The sequence below is a fragment of the Belonocnema kinseyi genome, chromosome 2, assembly GCF_010883055.1.
Source record: "Belonocnema kinseyi isolate 2016_QV_RU_SX_M_011 chromosome 2, B_treatae_v1, whole genome shotgun sequence".
NCBI lineage: Eukaryota > Metazoa > Arthropoda > Insecta > Hymenoptera > Cynipidae > Belonocnema > Belonocnema kinseyi.
The window spans coordinates 141,806,519-141,830,143 of record NC_046658.1 but is presented as its reverse complement, the minus strand read 5'-3'; the positions used below and the strand labels follow the sequence as shown (position 1 = coordinate 141,830,143).

General features: G+C 24.1%; 1 protein-coding gene across 2 annotated transcripts in view; it reads left to right on the top strand.

The window, feature by feature from the left end:
• The first annotated feature begins 352 nt into the window (after positions 1–352).
• LOC117167407 (carboxypeptidase B-like) overlaps positions 353–23,625 on the top strand; it is a 48,859-nt gene continuing 25,586 nt past the window's right edge. For both annotated transcript variants that reach the window (XM_033352307.1, XM_033352306.1), the window contains exons 1-3: positions 353–557; positions 18,838–19,203; positions 19,266–19,365. In XM_033352307.1, coding sequence (XP_033208198.1) covers positions 379–557; positions 18,838–19,203; positions 19,266–19,365 — 645 coding nt within the window. In that variant the 5' untranslated portion in view covers positions 353–378. The remainder of the gene's footprint in view (positions 558–18,837; positions 19,204–19,265; positions 19,366–23,625) is intronic.

Genomic DNA, 23,625 nt, shown 5'->3' with positions numbered 1-23,625 from the left:
TTGTTTTAAAAACATCTTATGATTGTTAAAAAAAAAAATTTTTATTTTTTAAAAAATCCATCTGCGTGAAAACAATTTTTAAGAGTGTAAACAATTAGTCCTTTTTCCTGTTTTGATCGTAGTTCTAAGAAACTAGAGCATTGATGTCAACATGTTGAAAAAAACGAGATTGCCCTGAAGGCATCTTTTTCAAAAATATTTGACAGAGCCATGAAAACTGAACGAATAAGCGGAAATAAGAGGAAAATTGAGAATTGTAAGCGGTGAAAGTCGAAATTTCCGTTTACTTCGCTTACCACAAGTACCAGAAGAGCAGAACTGGTTACTCAGTTAGGAAAGGACCTTCCTCGAAGTTCGAGTACCTCGCGGTTTCAGATCATGAAAAGTGTTTGTAGCATTAAAATTGCCTCCATCGGGGCAAAAGTGTTTATTTCAATTATTCTAGTCAGCGGAAATCCACTTTTGGAAACATCCGGTTTAATGAATCAAAAACAAAATATCACCCCGGATATCTATAATGTAAATATTTCAGCACCACAGAGTCCAGATGTTGAAGGGTGAGTTTGAACATCTTGTGTACATTTTTTTTTTGTTACCTTCAAACAGAGTAATTTCGGACATGCGAGGTAAATTCGGACACCCCTAAATTCCCTAAATTGATAAAACCGGGTTCAACTTTGTTGTTTAAACCTTGAAAACCTGGAAATCCCCTTGAATTTCTGGGGAGAAAATTCAATTTATTTTTGTTTTTAAAACAAAGTAAATAATTAAAGGTTTTGAAAAAGGCGTGTGGACAAGATTTCATAGGTTTCATAACAATTTTAGAACTTTCAAAAGATTTTAAGGATTTTAAATATTTTAAAAAGGGTACAGAAATGTCAAAGATTTCAAAACATTTCAAATATTTTAAAAGATTTTAAAAAGTTATAGAAGATTTCAAAAGATTTCAAAAAGATTTCAAAACTTTAATAATTTTATTTGAATACCAAAGATTTCAGAAAGATTTCTCAAATATTTCAAAAAATTCATTAGGATTTCAAAAGATTTCAAGAATTTTAAATATTTAAGAATGGGTTTATTACACCACATTTAACTTTTTGAAGCAATTTCAAAAATTCCCCCTAAATTTGTGAAATTTCCAAAGATTTCAATGATTTTAAACGACCAAAAAATATTTCACAAACAAAGATTAAAGAAGGATTCACAAACATTTCAAATATTTCATAAAGATTTCAAGGAGTTTAAGGATTTTACCAAAATCTGACGAGATTTCTCATAAATTTTAAATATTTTAGTGATTTTAAAGATTTCACTGATTTCTTAAAAATTTCATGAAGACTTCAACAAGAGTACAGTAAAACAGGTTTTAAATATTTCAAAAAATTTTAGATTTTGAACGATTTCAAATTTGATTAGATGTTTTCAAAAGATTTCACAGGTTTGAAGGATTTTATCAAAATCTTAAAAGATTTCAAAAGATTTTAAATATTTGAATGATTGCAAAGATTTCAATGATTTCATAAAAATTTCATGAAGATTTCAAATTCAATGATTTCAACAAGAGTACAGTACAACAGGTTTTAAGGATTTCAACAGAATTTAAATTTTAAACGATTTCCAATCTTTTTAGAAGATTTCAAAATATTTCATAGATTTCAAATTATTTCCAAAGATATTGTTCATTAGACAAATATTCCGAAAGATGTTAAAAATTTAAAAATGTTTAAAAGGATTTCAAAGAATTTATCAAAATTTTAAAAGATTTTTAAGATTTCACAATGATTTTAGAACTCTCGACAGATTTCAAGGATTTTAAATATTTGAAAAAGTGTACAGTATGCCAGATGTCAAATATTTAAAAAATTTCAAAGATTTTGGAAGATTTTAAAATACTCCACAAAGCTTTAAAATATTTTAATGATTTCAAAAAATACAAAACCTTTTAAGATTGTATCAAAATATCATTTCGAAGATTTCAAGAATTTCAAAGATTTCACCAAAACTTGCAAGCATTTCAAAAGATTACACAAATATTTTAATTACTTTAAAGAATACAAAAGATTTCACAAAGATTTCAATGAAATTTCATAATAATTTCATGAAGATTTTAAATTCAAATATTTTAACAAGTGTACAATAAAACAGGTTTTAAAGATCTCAAAACATTTCAAGTTTTAAATGATTTCAAATTTTTTTAAATTTCAAAAGATTTCACAGATTTTAACGATTTTACAAAGGTTTCGCGTAACAAAAATTCTGTAAGATTTCAAAAAATTTCAAAAATATTTCAAGAATTTAAAGGTTTTACCAAAATCTTAAAAGATTTCACAAAGATTTTAAATATATTAATGATTTCAAATGATAAAAAAGATTTCACAAAGATTTCAATGATTTCATACGAATTTCAAGAAGATTTAAAATTCAAAGATTTCCACCAGGGTATAGTAAAACAGGTTTTGAAGATTTCAAAACATTTTAGATTTAAAATTATTTCAAACTTGTTCACAAGATTTCAAAATATTTCACAGATTTCAAAGAGCTTATAAAGATTTCGATCATTCGACAAATATTCCGAAACATTACAAAAAATCTAAAATGTTTCCAGGATTTCAAATATTTTAACAAAATTTTCGAAGATTCTAAAAGATTTCACAATGACTTTAGAACTTTCAACAGATTTCAAGGATTTTAAATATTTCAAAAAGTGTACAGTATGCCAGATGTCAAATATTTCAAACATTTCAAAGGTTTTGGAAGATTTTAATATACTCCACAAAGCTTTAAAAGATTTTCATGATTTCAAAAAATACAAAAGATTTCAAAAATATTCCAAAGATTTAATCAAAATTTCATTAAGATTTTAAATTAAATAATTTGAATGATTTCAATTTTTTTAGGCGATTTCTAGAGTTTTTGAAAAGATTTTAGAGATTTGGTATATTTCAGAAATATTCCAAAACATTTCACAAAGATTTCGAAGATTTCAAGGATTTCAAAGATCTCACCAAAATTTTAAAGAATTTCAAAAGATTGCACAAATATTTTAATTATTTTAAATGATACTAAAGATCTCACAAAGATTTAATTAAAATTTCATCAAAATTTCATGAAGATTTTTGATTCAAATATTTTAACTAGGGTACACTACAACAGGTGTTTAAGATTCCAAAAGATTTAAAAAGATTTCACAACGATTTTAGAACTTTGAAAAGTTTGCAAGAATTTCATATATTTTAAGAAGGGTTTATAGTATCATATTTGAAATTTTTTTTCATTTCAAAAGTTTTACTTTTGATAAAATTTTAAAAGATTCCAATGATTTTAAACGACCACAAAAGATTGCACAAACAAAGATTAAAGAAAGATTTCTCAAATATTCCAAAACATGTCACAAATATTTTAAAGATTTCAAGAAATAAAGAAATAAAGATTTCTTTATTTTAAATAAAGATTTTATTTAAAATTTAATAAAGAATTGAAAAAGTATACAGTACACAAGATTTTCAGGATTTCAAAACTTTTTTAAGATTTTAAACGTTTTCAAATTTTTAGCAGATTTCAAAAGATTATACAAAGATTTCAGAAATTCTCCATAAGGTTTTAAAACTTTTAAAAGATTTCCAGGATTTTAAGATTTTAAAAAGGATATAGTAAATGAGATTTATAAAATTTACGAACATTTCAAAGATTTTCAATGATTTCCAATTTGTTAGATAATTTCAAAAGATTTAAAAAGATTGCAATGGTTTAAATTTTTTAGAACATTTCAAATATTTTAAGGATTTCAAACAAATACAAACGATTTCACAAATATTTCAAAGATTGCATCAAAATCGCATAGAGATACAAAAAAAAGTACAAAAATTACAAAGGTTTCAAAAGGATATAATAAACCAGATGTCAAATATTTCATAACATTTAAAAAATTGTAAACGATCTTCAAAGGTTTTGGAAGATTTCAAATATTTTTATGCTTTTAAATTTGTACAAAAGATTTCAGAAAGATTTCACAAGTATTTCAAAGATTTTATCAATATTGCAAAGGATTTCAAAAAATTTCACAAAAAAGATTACAAGAATTTCAAAAATTTTAGAACAATTTTATAATTATTTCAAATGCAAAGATTTCAAAAAGGGAACAGTGCACCAGATTTCAAAGATTTAAAAAATATTTTATGATTTTAAACTATTTCAAATTTTTTAACATTTTTCAAATGATTTTGCAAAAATATTCTAATGATTTCAAATAAATACAACCAATTTTACAAAGGTTTCAAAGATTTCATTAAAATTTCGCAGAGGTGTGAAAAGAATATAAAAATCTCAAAGATTTCAAAACATTTCTAAACTTTTCTAAATTCTTAGAATGTTTCAAAAGATTTGACAAAGGTTTAAAATATTCCAGGGAATTCATTTATAAAGATTTCAAAAGATTTCAAGAATTTGATAATAATAAAAATATATAAAAGATTTCAAAACCTTTTAAAGGTTTCAAACAATTTTAAAAGGTTCTGAGAACTTTGAGAATATTTTCAGAGATTTTAATGATTTCCAACGAGTACAGAAGTTTTCACAAACAATGATTAAAAAAAGACTTCAAAAATATTTCAAAAAATTAGAGAAATATTTCCAAGAATTTAGGGATTTCAAAGATTTAATGAAAAATTTCAAAGATTTCGATGGATTTCCCTATTCCCCTCTTTTTCCCATTTCTCTCGTATGAATAGAAATCAATAAAAAAATCTAGATATTTTTGTTCATAAGTTAATTATTTTGGGTACAAAAATATAGCATTATATTTTTGGATGTGAACTCGTCAACTGTTATTCACAATTTTGTTATTTGTGTCAAAATTCAACTGTTTTTAATTTTTTATTTCAGATATCAAGTATTACATTTTTTGTTAAGAATTTATCGTTGTTGGTTAAAAATTAAGTTTTTTAGTCAAAAAATAATTTTTTTCGACAATTTTACTTTTTTGTTTGAAAATTAAACTTTTTCAATTAAAATCCATCTTCTTGGATTAAACATTTTCTATATTTTGGTACATTATTTGATAATCGGTTTGTAAATTAAATATTTTTAACATGTCATCTTATTTGGTAGAACTATTATCTTTTTTGATTCAGTTAAACTGTTTTCACAATAAAATTAATTAATTTTTTAAATTGATATCTCAACTATTACGTTTTTTGTTAAAAAACTTAACTTTTCGGTCGAGAACCAATAAAACCAATTGCTATAGTTAAAAATTTTGATAGAATATTCGACTATTTCGTTAAAAATTATTTATTTATGCAGTCTTCATGTTTGAAAATCAAATTTTTTCAAAGAAAATCGTCCTGTTCTCTTAAAAAATCCACATTTGTTGAATTTTTTTTGTTAAATATTTTTTTTGAAAATTCATATCGTTTGATAGAAATGTTTTCATGTTGGTTAAAAGTGCAACTGTTTGTTTAAAAAATCAATCTGATTTGTTTGAGAATTCAAATTACGGATGACATTTTTTTATTAATTGACTGGAAAGCCGTATTTTTTGTTTGAGTTAAACTGTTTTAATTTCACATTTTTTATATGTACGGCAGTACTCTTTGGTTGAAATAACAAATATTAAATGTTTTTATTGAAAATTCAACTTGTTGGTTGAAAATTAATTTCTGTGGTTTAAAGTTGATCTATTTTGTTGTAAATTCGTATTCCTTTTTGGTTGGTAAACTGAATGTCTTTTTAATAAAAATTTAACTATTGAATTTTACCTAAAAATGAATTTTTTTAGTGAAAAATTCATATTTCTTTCAGAAGATTATTCTTTTTATTTAACAATTTAACTATTGGATTAAAAATTCATTTTTAATGTTGAAGGGGCTTTATTCGAGTTCCGAATCATTTCTTTGGTACAAAATTTAACTATTACATTCCAAATTTGTGTTTTTTTTTTGTAGATTACTTTTCTCAACTATTATTTTCTTGTTGAAATTTGATCTTTATTACTTGAAACTGCATTCATTTTGTTAAAAATTACCCTTTTTTGTAAAAAATTAATCTTATTTAGTTGAAAATGCCAATACTTGGTTGAACATTCATTTATTGTGTTTTTTTTGTTTGTCGAAAATTAAAGTTCAACTATTGGGTTCAGCATTCATCCATTTTCTTGAAAATTTAACTTTTGCTATAGATAAGTAATTTTCTTGCTTGAAAATTGATCTTTTAGGTTAAAAATTAATTCCTTATTTCAAAATTCAACTATTTGGCTGAAATTCGTTTTTTTTTTTATTTAAAATTAAGTTGTATCACTGGAAAGTTAAATATTCTATTTTCGGTCAAGGGTTATGTTTCATTTTAGTGCCCCCCCCCTCCCTTAAGAAATATTAGGATCATCCAATCGTCGTACTCAATTTTTAAATTAATTATGCAATTAAAATCATTTCTTTCTCGTTTATTCGAATAAATTAATATCTAATGTAAGTGTCAAATGCACAAAACACTCTAAAACACACAAAATTTTCCATTTCCGGAAAAAGAAAATCCGTCATTTTGATCGAATTTCGAAAACTAACCATGACTTTTTACAAAATTTTCAATTATTTAAGCAAATGTGAATTATTAAAACAATTATGAATTCCCAAAATATGTAAGAAAATAGTCGTATTTTTTTACTGAAATGTAATTGTTTGTTATTTTTTGAAGTAGTACATTTTTCTAAAAACATTACGTAATGATTGAAATAATTATTTATTGTCTTTTTTCAAAATTTCTAAAAATTGAGCCAGAGATATCAACTTTTTTTAAATTAGTATCATATGGTATGTTCGGTTGAGTGATTATATAATTTTGATAGATTTCTTTTAATGTTCAATAAATTTTTATTTGTTTAAACACTCTTTATTTTCTAAAGCAGTTGTTTTTCGATAGCTAAGAAAATGGAATAAAATAGAACACATACGATTATGTTTCTGACTGTATGGTGTATAGAAATAAAAGAAAAGAAACACTTTTTAATTGTTTAAACGATTATAATTTGTTTGAATAATTTTTGTTCTAAAATTACTTTTAAAATCGTAATTAATTTTATGTCTTCTATTTTATTTCATATGCTTTAGTTATCGAAAAATAACTGCTTAAGCAAATTGAATTTGTTTCAACAAATCGGCATTTGTTAAACATCAGAAAAAATATATCAAGATGATGTAATTATTCAACAAAAAGCAGCACAAGATACCAATTTGAAAAAAGTGGACATCTCTGTAACAATTTATAGAATATTTGTAAATAAACAATAATTGTTTAAATATTCACACAATGATTTTAGACAAATTTACTACTCTAAACAATGACAAAATATTGTATTTAAATCAAACAATACGATTATTTTTTATAATTTTGGAGGATAAATAATTGTTTAAATAATTTACATTTGGTTAAACAATTTAAAGTTGTATAAATTTACTAGAAATTTAGGTCTTGGTGCCCCCCCCCCCTCCCTAGATCCTCTACGGACTAATTAAATTATTGTAGATTTTATTATTATTTGATTACTGATCTACGCAAAGTTTTGAAATTTTTAAATTGTTTTATCATCAAAGCATCCTGCGCAGACGACCTTTTTTTATCATTTTAATTTTGTAATTGAAATTAAGTGTTTTGCGCCTGTTAAATGCAAAATACTACCTAGACGTGCATGTCGGGTTGCAGTCAAAAAAATTTTCAAGTGCCCGATATAACGAATACGAAATCTTTTCCAAATATTTGAAAACTTTAGGAAGTCACTAAAATCTTTGTCAAATATTTGAAATATTTGGAAATATTTGTGAAATTATTGAAATTTTTGAAAAATCATTGAAGTCTGTTAATTCTTATAAATCTATTCATAATATTTCCAAAATATTTTTCAAAAGATTTAAATTTTTCGAAAATCTTCGAAATCTTTGTTAGATCTTTTGAATATATCCTAACACTTTAAAATCTTTGTGACGACTTTTGAAAATCAGTGAAATTTTTATGAAATCTTTCAGAAATTCTTGAAATATTTATAAAGTATTCAGAATATTTTAAAAATATTTTTTAAAAATTTTTAATCGTCGAAATCTTTGGTAAGTCATTGTAGTATTTTTGAAATCTTTTTATACTGTCCGAAATCATTACGAAATATTGAAAATATGTGTGAAATCTTCATAAAATCATTTAAATCTTTGTAAAATATTTTAAAAAATTTTTAAATATTCGATAAAAATTGTGAAATTGTTAAAATCTTTAGAAATTAATTGAAATCTTTGTGAAATCTTCGGGAAATCTTTTCAAACTATCTGAAATCTTTGCGAAACCTTTAAAATCTTTGTCATAACTTTGGGAAATATTCTATAATATTTGTGTAATTGTTTAAATGTTTGGGAACTTATTGAAATCGTTGTGAAATCTTTCAAAATCTTTTAAATATGTCCGAAATATTTGCAAAACCTTTAAAATCTTTATGATAACAATGTGGGAAATCATTGAAATATTTGGAAAATCATTGAAATCTTTATAAAATATACAGAAAATTGTTTGAAATATTTGTTGAATTTCTTAAATTGTTGAAATCTTTGGGAAATTATTGCAGTCTTTCTGAAATCTTTTTAAAGTGTCCGAGATCTTCGCGAAATATTAAAAACATTCATAATATCATTGAACTCTTTTTATAATATTAAAAATATTTTCAAATTATTCAATAATATTTGTGCAATTGTTTGAATCTTTGAGAAATATTTTAAATCTTTGTGAAATCATTCTTAAATATTTTTAAAGCTTTCAAACCATTGTGACATGAATGGAAAATCATTTATGCCTTAGTGAAACCTTTTAAGTCCATTCGAAATATTTTTGAAATCTTTGGTTATATTTGTAAAAATTATTAAAAACTTTTGAAAAATCATTGACATTTTTCTAAAATCTTGTGAATCTGTGCGAAACCTTTCCCAAATATTCCAAATCTTTGCAAATATCTTTTAATCTTTGGGAAATATTTCAAATCCTTTGAGACTATTTTTGAACTATCTGATATATTTTTTAATTGCTGAAATCCTTTGGAAATGTTTTGAAAATTTTTGAAATATTTGGTAATATTTGTGAAATTTTTAATATCTTTGCAAAATATTTAAAATATTTGGAAAATCATTGAAATCTTTATAAAATATATAGAAAATTGTTTGAAATATTTGTTGAATTTCTTAAATTGTTGAAATCTTTGGGAAATTATTGCAGTCTTTCTGAAATCTTTTTAAAGTGTCCGAGATCTTCGCGAAATATTAAAAATATTCATAATATCATTGAACTCTTTTTAAAATATTAAAAATATTTTCAAATTATTCAATAATTTTGTGCAATTGTTTGAATCTTTGAGAAATATTTTAAATCTTTGTGAAATCATTCTTAAATATTTTTAAAGCTTTCAAACCATTGTGACATGAATGGAAAATCATTTATGTCTTAGTGAAACCTTTTAAGTCCATTCGAAATATTTTTGAAATCTTTGGTTACATTTGTAAAAATTATTAAAAACTTTTAAAAAATCATTGACATTTTTCTAAAATCTTGTGAATCTGTGCGAAACCTTTCCCAAATATTCCAAATCTTTGCAAAGATTTTTTAATCTTTGGGAAATATTTCAAATCCTTTGAGACTATTTTTGAACTATCTGATATATTTTTTAATTGCTGAAATCCTTTGGAAATGTTTTTAAAATTTTTGAAATATTTGGTAATATTTGTGAAATTTTTAATATCTTTGCAAAATATTTAAAATATTTGGAAAATGATTGAAATCTTTGTAAAATCTTCAGAAACCTGTTAGAGATTTTCAAATGATTAGTGAAATTTGTGTAATCTTCGTGAAAACTTTTAATTTATTCGCAATCTTTAAAACATTTTTTTAATCTTTTGTGAAATCTTTCCGAGGTCTATAAGAAATATTTCAAATATTTTTTCAATATTTGGTGATATTTGCGGCATTATTGAAATCATTTGTAAACTATTGATTACTTTCTGAAAACATTCAAATCTATGCAATTTCTTTGCCAAATATTTGACACCTTCGATATCTTTGAGAAATCATCGAAATCTTTAAAAAGAATTCTTGGAAATATTTTTGAAATATTTAATAATATTTGTAAAATTATTAAAATATTTTTAAATTTTGACTGTGTTTGTAAAATCTTTTAAATATTTTATAGATCGTTGTGAAATATTTGTTATCTTTCTGAAAATTTTGGAAATCTTTGCGAAATATTTGAAATATTTCTGAAATGTTTGGTAATATTTCTGAAATTATTCAAAACGTTGCGAAATCATTGAAATTTTGTTGTAATCTTTAAAATATCTTGCAATTTTTTATGAAATAATTTAAGTCTTTTTGCAATCATTTACATCAATCAGAAAATTTTGAAAAATATTTGAAATATTTGTGAAATATTTGAAATAATTTAGAAATCATTGAAATCTCTGTAAAATCTTTCTGAGGTCAATAATTTCACATATAGTTTCTAATACTTAAAAAAATATTTATGAAATTATTAAAATTGTTGAGGAATCTTTGTAATCTTTGTAACATCTTATAAAGCTATCCGAAATCTTTGCGAAATATTTGAAAACTTTGTGAAATCTTTTAAATATTTAAGAAATCATCGAAATTGTTGTCAAATCTTTGTGAAATAATTAGAAATTTTTTTTAAAATTGAAAACGAATCAATATTATAAATATTTATCATAATATTATAAATATATCCTTTTGGCCCACCTACAGAAAAAAATTAATAACTAATAATAAAATAAAATGATAATTTTTGATAAATATATGGTTGAATATCTGAATAAATATATTTATATTTTTAAGCATCGTCCATATTATCCTAAAATGTATAAAAATCTAAAAATTTAGGATTTATGCTTGTTTGGGCGACTCATTAATGTTGAAGAACTCGGCGTTACCTATAAATTTTTTTCATAAATAAATTGGATTCAAAATTTTTTGAATTTTTTTATTGCGAATTTCGCACACCGAAATTTTCAAGAAATTCACGAAGATGTCTCTTAATATCTAAAAATACTGTGAATTTTTTTAGAACTTTCCGATGATTATTTTAGCCGAACCCTTCCGCATCGCAGTTACTCAACATTTTTTGTATTATTCTTAAAAACCGAATAGACGTTTTTTAAGCCAAAAAAAAAGTTTTTTTTTTATTTTCTGCAAGGAAAGATGTATTATCAGTTTGGTTTAAGCATTTATAAATATAAATTTTATAAGATTCTTGAAAAAAATAGAAATGTATTTCGAATTATTGAGATGTGTCAAAAGAGAATGTAGAAGATTTAAAAAAAATTATTTTGCAAGACTTAACAAAATATTATGAAACATCCGAGTCTTTTTAAAAGGTATTTAGTTCTTTTAGAAGTTTGGAAGAAAAAAAAATTATTTTATTAATTTTTGGAAATGCTCCTAAGTTTTAATATATTTTAAATTTATTCGAAACCTCTAAAATTTCTAAAATCATTTTCAGCTTAATCGAATTTTTTATAAAATTTGAAAAATCATTTAAAATGGTCTTAGAATTTTCTAAATTTTTCTATGGATTTGAAGAAAATCTGTTTATTCACTTGAAATATTTCAAAATTATTTTAAAGCTTCTACGGTTTTGGTTAAATTTTTTTTTTTGCATTTTTAAAATTATTTTACGGTTTAAAATTATTTTTGATCTTTTCAAATCTTCTAAATATTTCTTCAATTCAATTTTTTCTTAATTTTCCTGTTTCGAAAGTTTTTATTATTTTTGAATCATTTAAAAACTCACTCAAATGTGTCCTAAAATGATGCATTATGGAAAAATTTTGGTTTATATTCTGTCACACTTTTTTTTTAAAATGTTAGAAAATATAAAAAATGTTTTGTAATCTTCTTCAATTTAGTCACAGAATTCATTCAGAAAAAAAGAATTAAAAATATTCCCATAATTCCTAAGAATATTTTTTTCATTTTTTTTACGCCTGTAAGACTGAGATTACCTAAAAAAAATTCTGTTTCTACAGATTTTTAAATCTTCAAAACTTAAAATTGTTTTTTCAACATGAAACTCAAACCATTAAGAATGTTCCCAAAAATGTTGAAAAAAAAAATTTTTTTAATCGTTTGAAATCATTAAAAAGTTTGTAGATTCTTTCGAATTCTTCAAAATAAGTTTTTCCAATAATTTAATATTTTTATCTTTTTGAAAATGTAAACATTTTTAAAATTATAGTATGGTAGCAAAATGTTAAGACCCGAATTATTTTCTAATATTAAACAATAATTTGCCATTTCTACTGTTGAGAAATATGTGAAAAATCTTATTTTTTAAATTGTTAAAAAATGCGAGATGCGTAAACATTAATAGCGCCATTTGATTTATGAATTAAAAAATTAATTTTTTTTTTTTGAAAAATTATCTATTAGTTTTTTCTCTATTAGTTTGACAATGATTTCCTGAGAAATCTATTTACCTTTACTTCTTAAAAATCATTCAAATTGTAGTGAGTAAAATATAATTTTATTTTACACTAACGATTTTATAAATTTTAAACCTTTTCGGTTTTTAAATTCATCTATTTGGTGCAGAATAAACTTTTCTAATTAAGAATTTAACTATTCTATTTTTGGTTGAAAATTCCTCATTTTGTTTGAGAATTAAAATATTTGATTGAATATTATTTTTTCTGTGTAAAAATCGAATTTTTCAATTAAAAATTTAATTACAATATTTTTCGTTGAAAATTCAAATTTTTTGTCGTGAATTCCACTATTTGGTTCAAAATGTTTCCTTTTTAGTTGAAAATTCAAGTACGAGTATTTGGTGGAAAATCTACATATTACGCTGGAACTTCTTTTTAAAATTGAAAATTAATTTTTTCAACTGAAAATGTAACTATATTCTATTTTTTGATGACTATTAATATTTTTTAGTTAAGAATTCATTTATTCTCAAAAATACTCGTCTCTTTGGCTTGAAAATTTAACGATTTTTGTTTTTAAATTGAACTATTTGATGAAAAACTAATATTTTTTTTAGATTCTTATTTTCAGATTGGTTTAAAAATTCCCCTCTTTGTTTGAAAATTCTTGAATTTTGTTTAAAAATTAAAATATCATTGAAAATTGTTTATTTTGTGTGAAAGTGAACTCTTTTAAATAAAAATTGAACTATTAAATCTTTGGTTGAAAATTTATATGTTTTATTTAAAACTTTAAATATTTGTTTAAAAGTTTCCTTAGTTCTTGTTGTTGATCATTTTTTACAAATTAATTTTTTTTGTGAAGATTCAATATTTCAGTTAAAAATTAATATCTATGGTTAAAAATTCAATATTTTGGTTAAAAATTTATATTTGTGGCTGAAGATTCATAATTTGAGTTATAAATTCATATTTTTGGTTGAAAATGAATTAATTTGGGTAAAAATTATATCTTTGACTTAAAATACAATATCTTTACCTGAAATCTTATGAGTTTATAGCATTTTTAATTTTATTTAATAACATTTTTTTAAACTGATTTATCAGTCAAAATTTTTAGTATTGACTTAATTCGTTGAATTTTTACTAATTTATATTTAGAGAGATTGAAATGTAGTTTATTTCATCGAAACACGCTACTGCTGAAGTCAAAAAATTTTATTTGCATAAAAAAAATTAAAATTAAAATTATAATAATTATAATTGTAATTATTATAATTATATATAACACAATCTTACTAACTGGATTAATAAAACTTCCACTCATTTGAATTTAGAGACTAATAATTTCTTTTTTAATTCTAACTGTAAGTGTAACACCAAAGCCTAAATAGCAGCTTTCTTTCACTCGGTAAACAGTAAAGACAATAATTATTTACGAGTAACACTTCTTCAATCGAAATTAACGGAAGTGTCCATCAGTACGTCATTTGAGTGGCACAAATATACAGGTGTAAATCATCATTACCTTAAGAATATTGCAGTATCATATTGTAATGCGGTCACGTGACCAGATTCCTATCTTACCGACACTTTTTTTATTCACTAACTTATTTTCACACGAAGCTCCACATCAAGTTGAAACTTTGGGATAATAATTAAGAAGCCCTAAGAAAGGTGGGTCTGATCCTAATTTTTAATAATTAAGAAAAATGAAAAAAATATTCACAAAAAAAACTTTTCGGAACTATTAAAATGTAGGACGAGACCTACCTTTCTTAGTGCTTCTTATTTATTGTCCCAAATTTTCAACCAGATTGGGAGCTTCATGTGAAAACAAGTTGGGAAATAAGAAAAGTGTCGGTAAGGTAGGAATCTGGTCACGTGACACACTCATCACATTGCCTTAAGTCTAAATTTGAAAGTGCCTAGTCGGAAATAAAAGAGTGTGCAGTGGAAAATTAACTTAATTTTTTATACCAAAGTTACAGCTTTCTAAGCGACCGTACTTAAATTACGTAAGAGTTCAAGGTGGGGGGGGGGGGGGGGGGGGGGTCGAAACATTTTGTTACTCTTTTTTACGGAAGGTTGGAGGATCCTTCGCTCATGTACGTAATTTTTGAAAATTCGCAAAAACTTGCTCCTGAATTTTATCTTTTTAGTTTTAAATTTTATTATTTGGTGGTAAATTTAACATTTTTCTTTTAAAAAAATTCTTTCTGGTTGAAAATTTTTCTGTTTTGTTCAAAATTCACCTTTTTGGACAAAAAATTCAGCTCTTTTAGTAGAGTATTAACCTTTTGTTTAAAATCCATATTTTATTCGCTGATAAGTCAACTGAAATATTTTTTGTACAAAAACTATTTTTCTCGAAAATTTGTTTTTTTAATTCCAAAATTTACCTGTTTTGATACAATTTTAATTTTTCTTGGACAAACATGGAACTATTTGGTTTTAAATTTAACAATCTTGTTAAAAAGTAAAAAATTCAAATATTTATCAAGGAATGAACAGATTGTTATTATTATTTATTTATTTATTCTTATTATCGTTTTTATAATTTTTTTTATTTATTTTGGTGTTAGAAACGGAACTGGAATCTTCTTTTAATAAAAATTGAACTATTTTTGATCAATTGATCTGCTTTAGAAAAAAATTTCGTTTTTCTTCAATAAAAATCCAATTAATTGGTTGAAAAGTTATATTTTTTGGTTCAAAATTCTGCTGATTTGTTAAAAATTGAACTATTTCGTGAAAAATTTACTTTTTTTTTTAATTCGATATTTTGGCCCTGAAAACATAACTGAAATCTTTTCTGGGTGGAAATTTCCCGATTTTTTTGAAAATTAAAAAAAAAAATTAAAAAGTATCTGACTTAAAGGAAATTCCATTCTTTGATGATAAAAATGAAAATGTTTAGTTTAAAATCAAATAATTCTTTTAAAAACCATACATTATGTTTGAAAATTCTATTGCTTTGCGAAAATTTTATCTATTTCGTAGAAAAGTTACTTTTTGTTAAATATTCATCGTTTTTTATTGAAGAAAATTCGCCTTTGTGGATTATAAATTAAATTTTTTTCGTAGAAAACTATTTCGTGTTTCAAAACTCATATTTTTATCCTGAAAGGTCAACTAAAGTATTTTTTAACAGACCATTAAACAAATTTTTCTAGATTTATCTTTTTGATTTATAAATTCTTCTATTTTAGTAGAAATTTATTTTTTTATGAAAATGTAACTTTTTGGTTAGAAAATATTATTCTTTGCTTGAGTATTCAACTATTTGGCTAGAAAGATTTAATTAAATCACTTTGGTAAGAAATCATTATTTTTTAAGATTTATATTTTTATTTCAAAATTCATCTCTTTGTTTGAGAGATTAACTATTTTGTTCAAAAATAGTCGGTTTTAATTAAAAAGTCAACCACTTGGGTTAAATTTAAAATACATTGTGAAATTGTTTTTAATGAAGGCTTATGTCTTTGGTTGAAAATTTAACTCTTTACTCGACAAGCTTTTTTTAAATTTATTTTTAACTGAAAATGTAACTTTTACATTTTTTCAGGATTGGACTTTTTTATTTCTAAATGCTCCTTTTCTGTTAAAAAATAATATGTGTGATTTGAAATATAATGTTTGTAGAGTAAAATTGCATCAGTTTTGTGGAGAATTAATTTTTTGTTGAGAAGTTATATTATAGTTTGAAACTTCAATTTTTCTAGAGAAAAGTTATCTTTTTACTTAAAAGTTCAACAATTTAAATGAACTTTTATTTATTTCTTGAGTGAAAAACTGTATTTGTAAAAAAATTGGTCTCTTGATTACAATTTTTTTTTGTATAGATTTTATTTTTCTATTGAAATATAAACTATGCCACTTATTATTTATGACATTTTTTTTCTCGTTTTCCCTATTAAATGTGAACTAAATTAATAGTGTTTAATAAAAAAAGTTAAAATATTTTTGATTGAAAGGTAAGTCGGTTTGACTGAAATGTCTACTATTATATATTTGGTTCAAAATTAATCTTTTTTGGATACTTATTTTATTATTCGTTAGGCAATGTAGCCATTTTGTAGAAATTTTATATTTTTAATTGCAAATTCAACAATTTGCTTTACTATCATTGTTGTTTATTGATTCTAAATTCAAAACTTTTGTAAAAAAATTTTCTTTTTGGACGAATTAAACTATTTTTGATGTAAGATTAAAGTTTATTAATATAAATTTTTTAGGTGAAAATGTAAATTTTTGTTGAAAATTCAACTGTTTTGGTTAAAAATATTATTATTTGGATGAATTTTTTTTTGGTGAACAATAATATTTCATGGTTGAAAATTTAACAACCCGGTTGATGTTTTTTTTAATCATAAATTCAATAATCTTGTTGAAAATTCGTCTTTTTGGTTCAATTAAGCTATTTTCGATTAAAAGATAATTCTGTTTGGTTCAAATTTTTACTATTATGTTTTCGATTATTAATTCATATTTTTTGGTTAAAAACGGTATTATTTGATTTAAAATTAAATCATTTTCTTAATCCTAAATTTAATTCATTTGTTGAAAGTTTGTCTTTTTGGTTGATTTAAACTATTTTTGATTAAGAAATCATCTTTTTAGTTAAAAATAATATTATTTGGTTAAAATTTTAGGTTTTCTTTGCTTACTTATTTGTTTGTCTTTCTTGATCCTAAATTTAACTCCTTTCTTAAAAGTTTATCTTTTTGGTCAAATTAAACTATTTTTAACGCAAAATTAAATTTTTTGAATCGAAGTATTTCGTTCAAAATTCGGTTTTTGATTTAAGATTTGGATATTTATTAAGAGTTTATTTGTTTCATTTGCATTTATGTTATTTTCATTTTATTTTTTTATTTATTTATTGAATTTTGCATTACAAATTTATTTTTATCTCTAAATAATTCAACTGGTTGGTTTAAAGCTTTACTGCTTTGTCAACAAATCATTTGTTTGATTAGTGACTTATCTCCTTGTTGCAACATTTAAACATTTTGTAAAAATAAAAAGTTTTTTTTTAAGCAATTTAAATTATATAAAAATTTAAAAAATTAAAACATTAATATTGAGAATTTATCTTTTCTTTAAAAAATTTAATTAATTTGCTGCAACTTAATTAATTTTGTTAAAAAGACTATCTATTTCTTTAAAAATTTAACTGTTTTTCTGATAATTCTTCTTCTTTTTGGCTTGAAACTGCAACCATTTGGTTTCATTTTTTTCCTCACTGAAAAATCAATTCCTCTTTTTGATTTGAAAATTCATCTCTTTTAGTAAATACTTTTCTTTTCTTTTTTTAATTCAAAACTTTAAGTCAAAAAATTAATTTTTATCGGTTAGAGTTTCAACATCGATTTTAGCTATTTTGTTAAAGTAAATTGAAGGAATCTGTATTATTATCAGAGATAGTTACCTCTAATAGCTTAGTCGAAAAGCACTCGACCCGCAATCGGAAGTTCTGTGGTTCGATTCCCAGTGAAGCGAAGAGAGTAGATCTTTTTTCGGAAAAAATTTAATTTAAGTATTTTGTTCAATTATATTTTTTTCAATTAAAATTAAAATCTCTTTGTTTAAAATATGAACTATTACACGGTAGGTTCAAAATTTATATTTTTGGTAAAATATACAATTACTTGGTTGAAAGTTGGACTGCTTTATTGAAAAGTAATTTTTTGCATTGAAGATTTAAATTTACAGTTGAAAATTAATCTCTTTGGTTGAAAATTTATTCTTTTTTTGATGTAAATTAATTTCCCCCACTAAACATCAAACTATTATTTTTAAAGAAAAGTAATCTTCATGGTTGAAAATTCAAATTTCTGCTCGAAAAGTTGATCATTTGTTATAAGACTCATCTACTTTGTTAAAAAATTAAATATTTATTTTAAAGGTTTAGAAATTTAAAGCGCTTCAAATTGAATTCAATATAGTTCACACATTCATTTGATTTCAAAGAATTTATTCTTCTATTTGCGACTAAAATCTCCGTAATTGCCCTGTTTTTAGAAAATTTTGGCCTGTAAAATCTGTTGTTAATACAATTGAAGACTCGGAAAGCAGAATCAAACGAGCGCTCGAGCAGGAGCCAGGAGTGCGGATGTCGCGCAGAAAACGCGACGAAAGAGAGAACAGATCCGTTCTCTCATTCGTCGCGCCTTCTGCGCGTCAAGCCCAGCGTTTGAACAGTAGCCACGAGTGGGGATGACGCGCAGAAAACACGACGGAAGAGAGAACGGATCCGTTCTCTCTTTCGTCGCGTTTTCGGCGCGCTATACCCACTCCTGGCTACTGCTCGAGCGCTCGTTCGGTTCTGCTTTCCGAAATTAATTAATTTTTTAACCGAAATAAAAATATAATCCTACAGAGAAGAATATGGAAATTTTTCAATCGACTATAAAGCTGCAGCAGAAAGGACAATTATGAGCATGAACCCAAACAATGAATCAAAAAATGTATCAAATCAGAAATCATTTCCAAGGATTTCTCGAAAACAAGAGTTCTCTTTCATGGAAACAATCGAAACAGTATTAGCCACGGTGACGAATCTATTTAACAATATTATTAGTGGCGAGTCAAAAAGTTCAAGGTCAATTTCTAATAAAATCAGTTACAAGGATTTTCGACTTCTGAGGATCCTTCCAACTACAAATTCACATGTAAACGATCTTCGCTCGATGTACGAAACTGAACCAGAAGATATTAAATTCTGGACTTTTCCTGTTAAAAACAGGTTTGTAAAAATAGTTTAGGGTCAATCCTTACTCGCAAATAAACGCTTTTTTAAATTTCTAGGTCAGCGGATGTTTTAGTTTCACCAAAGATAATTACAGACGTAATTACTTTCCTCGAGGAGCGAAAAATTGAATATACAGTGCTCATATCAGATCTTCAGGTATGAATGTTTTTTATGACATATATTTAGGAATGTGCATTAGCGTGTTAAATAACTTAATGTTAATGGTTTTTTTCTAGTCTAAAATCAGTATTCTTTGAAAATCGATTTTCAATCCTGAATTTAAAAAAAAAATTGGTCTCAAGCTCCGCTGGGATTTGAACCCAGGTCTTTCAGATTCCCGGTCAGACCCACTGAGCCACGAAGAGACCAGATATTTACTGCACAATTCCTAAAAGTAGAATTCTGACGTAATTTCATATACTTTTGAAATTATTTTTCAAAAATTTAAATTTATATACATATAGTGAGGTTTCACCGGTTAAAATAGATAATATATATTAAATAGTTTACTGTTAGTTATAAAATAAAGAAAGAAAAATTAGTATAGCTAGACAATTCCTTTTTAAATAACACTCCCGTAAGTCTCTTTTATGGGGTCTCAAAACCCCGTAAGTGAAAAATTGGGTTTTGCGAGTTTTTAGCAGTAATTAGGATTTTTGTGTTTTTTTTTATTAAAAATGTTTCTCAATATATAAAATACTACTTTATACTCTTAATTATATGCGTGCCTCAATTATTTAAACGATTAATTATGGTTAAAGCAATTTTCTCTTAAAATAGAGTTAGATAAACGCATTTTTTTCCAAATTTTTCAATATATTTTTAATTTTTTAGTTAGATCAGGACAATAGTTAATCAAATATAAGCAAAATAATTGCTTACACAATTTATTATTATTTATGATAATAGTGTATTAACTATCTATTTCGATAGTTTAAGCTTTTTCTCATATTTTTCCGTTTTTTGTCAGCTTGACACTTAGCGTGCGTTAATAATTAATTAATTTAATAATTGTTTTTGATAATATATAATTATTATTTTAAATAATTTTTTTTCTTTATAATGCTTAAAAGTTGCGGTTTTTTCTGAAATATTCACCTTTTTCTCCACTTTTCACTTAGAGCCAAGGTAAATATGAATGGAATTTTACAAATATCATTGTTTAAACAAATCATAGTTATTTTCAGCAATTTTTTTCTTGAAATAATAAAAAAAACAGAATTAAATTACATTATTCGAATAGGTTACATTTTTAAATAATCAAATATGAATTCTCAGCAAAAATTTAATATTTGATATTTCAACCAAAATGCATTAGTTTTCAACCAAAAATGTACTGGTTTATTATTTAGCTTAAAAAAAAAGAATGCTCACCTAAAAGAAGAAAATTTGCAACGGAATAGTTAAATTTTCAAGTTTTAAGCAAAAAAAATAATTTTCCACTAAGAATTTAATAGTTAATATTTTTACCAAGAAACATTTTAATTCTAAATCAAAAATAGTTAAATTAATAAAAAAGACGATTTTCAACAGAAAATTTCACATTTTTAAATAAATAAGGTGCAATCTTTACTTAAAATATGAGAGAAGACTTTTCAAACAAAAAAATGAACAGTTTAACAACTAACAAAAACAAAAAGAATTAACAAAAGAATTTAACAAAAGGAATTAAATGTTTAACAACTGAATTTTCTTTTTTGGTACCATTAATTTATTTTGCATTTGAGTAGGAGAATGAGTGATATAGTTTTAAAAAATTCTAAACAAGCTTGTATTAAAATATATTATTAAAACAACAAAATTATCTTTAAAAAGAAGACATGCATTAATAATAATATCAATAATATAATAATTTGACTGAAAATAAAATCGCGGGGCTTAATTATTAATATATTTATATTTAAAAGATATTTCAATATTTGCATCGCATGCTTTTATTTTTGGTTTTTAAAATTTGAATTAAGTATAGTTCGAAAAAATGTTTGTAAAAATTATACAGTGTTTCTTTTGTTGGTATTCAGTATTTGGCAAATACAGTCAAATTGAAATTTCCTGATTCTGGATTTAGTGTTTTCGAGAATTGACGCCAGTAAAATCCAGATTTTACTTTATTTCCAGAATTTTTACTAATTTTTAATATTTTCATTCTTTTCTTTGTTATGTATCATACGCTTTTAAATCCCGAATACACAACGTGTGTCGAACTACTTAATATCTAAGGCCATAAAATGGGCCCTGAAAAAATTCATAAATAAAAATTAAATTACGGGAGAGCGGTCCTAAGTCGGCACTGTGGGTCCTGATTTGGCATCAAACAGGTGGTCCTGAATCGGCACCTTTCATTTTGTTGCTTAAATATAAGGCAAAGTAACTTTTTGTATAAATATCAATAGTTTTGATTTGCAGGTACTTTGTCAAATTTAGTTAGCATAAGTTTCATTAATTAATATCAATAGTCTTTCTATAATAAATCTCTGATTAATTACAGAAATTTATGGAAAGAAATCTTATCTTTTAAATTTAGCAGGAAGCATGTTTTCAAATACACCAAACTCTCGGTTTCAGTCCAGTGCCAGAAGTGGCCTGCAAATAGCCTTGTTCACAAATCGGGGGAATCCACACGTAAAAAGTGAGGGCCGCCTAAGCCATTTCCAAATGGAATATTGAATACAGGATACATTAGCAAATGCGTGTGTATACTTTAAGGCGCCGAAGTCACCATTTTTTATTTAGTGGTTTTCTTATTATTGGTTCAGGACCATTCGCGAGCAGTGGTGTCAGAACGTGGATATCTCGTGCATGCGCAGTAGTTATTCCTGTGTATTTTTAGGTTATGTAACGCCATGTGTCAATTTAAAAATACACAGGACCACTACTGCGCATGCCAGAGATTTCCGCGTTCTGTCACCACTGTTTGCGACAGTTCAGAATATGCGGGAGATTCAAATGTAGTCTGGAAGAGAACTTGAAAATATTCATAAAATTCATGTCAAATTTAATTTATCCTTAATAAGTTAATGGAAAAAAACTGTAAACTGAATAAAATTTAACGAATATAATTACACTCATAAAAGTGATAGAACGGGGGAAAAAAAAGAAAGCCGATGGGATTTTAAATTCGTGGAATACACATTTAGTAAAAACGTGATTTACAATTTTTTTTTTGACAGGTATAATAAAACTTTAAAGTTTTTACCATTAAAACATATAATAATTGTAAAAACCTAAAAATATGTATACATTAGAATTTTGAAACATTTATTTATACTTGAAAAAGCTAAACATTTGTACAAAATAATTTTTCTGCAAATACAAAAATTTTTTTTAATGGAAAAATTTTAAACGGAAACTTTCAAAATTCAAAACCTTGAAACAAAAATTTGTAATTTAGACGATCTTATGAGGAAAGAGTTGACATTGAAAAATGAATGACAATTTAAAAATCGTTTAGAGTAAAAAAGCGTTTGAATTGTTTTAAGTCCCATGTTTCTGGAATATACATTTTTAAATATTTCTCACATAGATTAAATTTCATTTTGAACGTTTCTTTGAGAATAATAATAAAATTTTTAAGGTTCAGAATTAAATATTTTTCTATATTGGACGCTGAAAATAAGGGTGAGATTATTTTTCGATTTTAAACAAATTTGTCTGATAAATTTTTATGTTAACTCATAATTTTTTTAGTTTGCTAAAAAAGTAGATTTCTAGAATTTCTGAAGCTCTTACTTTAAAATATTTTATTTCATTTTTATTTTCAAATTGTCAAATTTTAATTGTTTCCAATTTAAATTCATGCAAATTCAAAGAATTCTTTTTTAAATTACTCAATTTTGAATGTTTTTAATTAGAATTAATGCAATGTTTATTTCTCCGAATTTTAAATGATCTGTTTAAAATAATTCCAATCAGAATATATTGAATTTTTAGCGTTTGGAAAGTGTGCATTTTTAAATATCAATCTAAAATCATTTAGTTCCATATTCTTAAATTCAAAATAAAATTGTTCAATTTTGAACGTCATAAATTATAAATGAGATGATCTCCACTTTTCCCAAAAGAAATTATCCGAATTTAAAAAATTTAATTTTAATATTTTGCCTTTTCGAAGCTTTTTTTTTAATTTTCTTATTTCCAACTTTAAACGCTTTTATTTAGAAATTATACAAGTTCAATTCTTTTTCATTCCGTTTGAAATATTGTATTTTTTTCAAAATTTTACCGATTCAAAATATTTTTAATTCGAACATTTTTATTTCAAAATCCTTTCACGCATTTTTATTAAATTTCAAACGCTTTCAATTATTATTTATTTATTAAATTTCCGGTTTTAGTCCATTTACTTACTAAAAATAAGATAAATTTTATGTGACTTTTATTAATATCTTTCACTGAATTTGAATCTCCCGCATATCC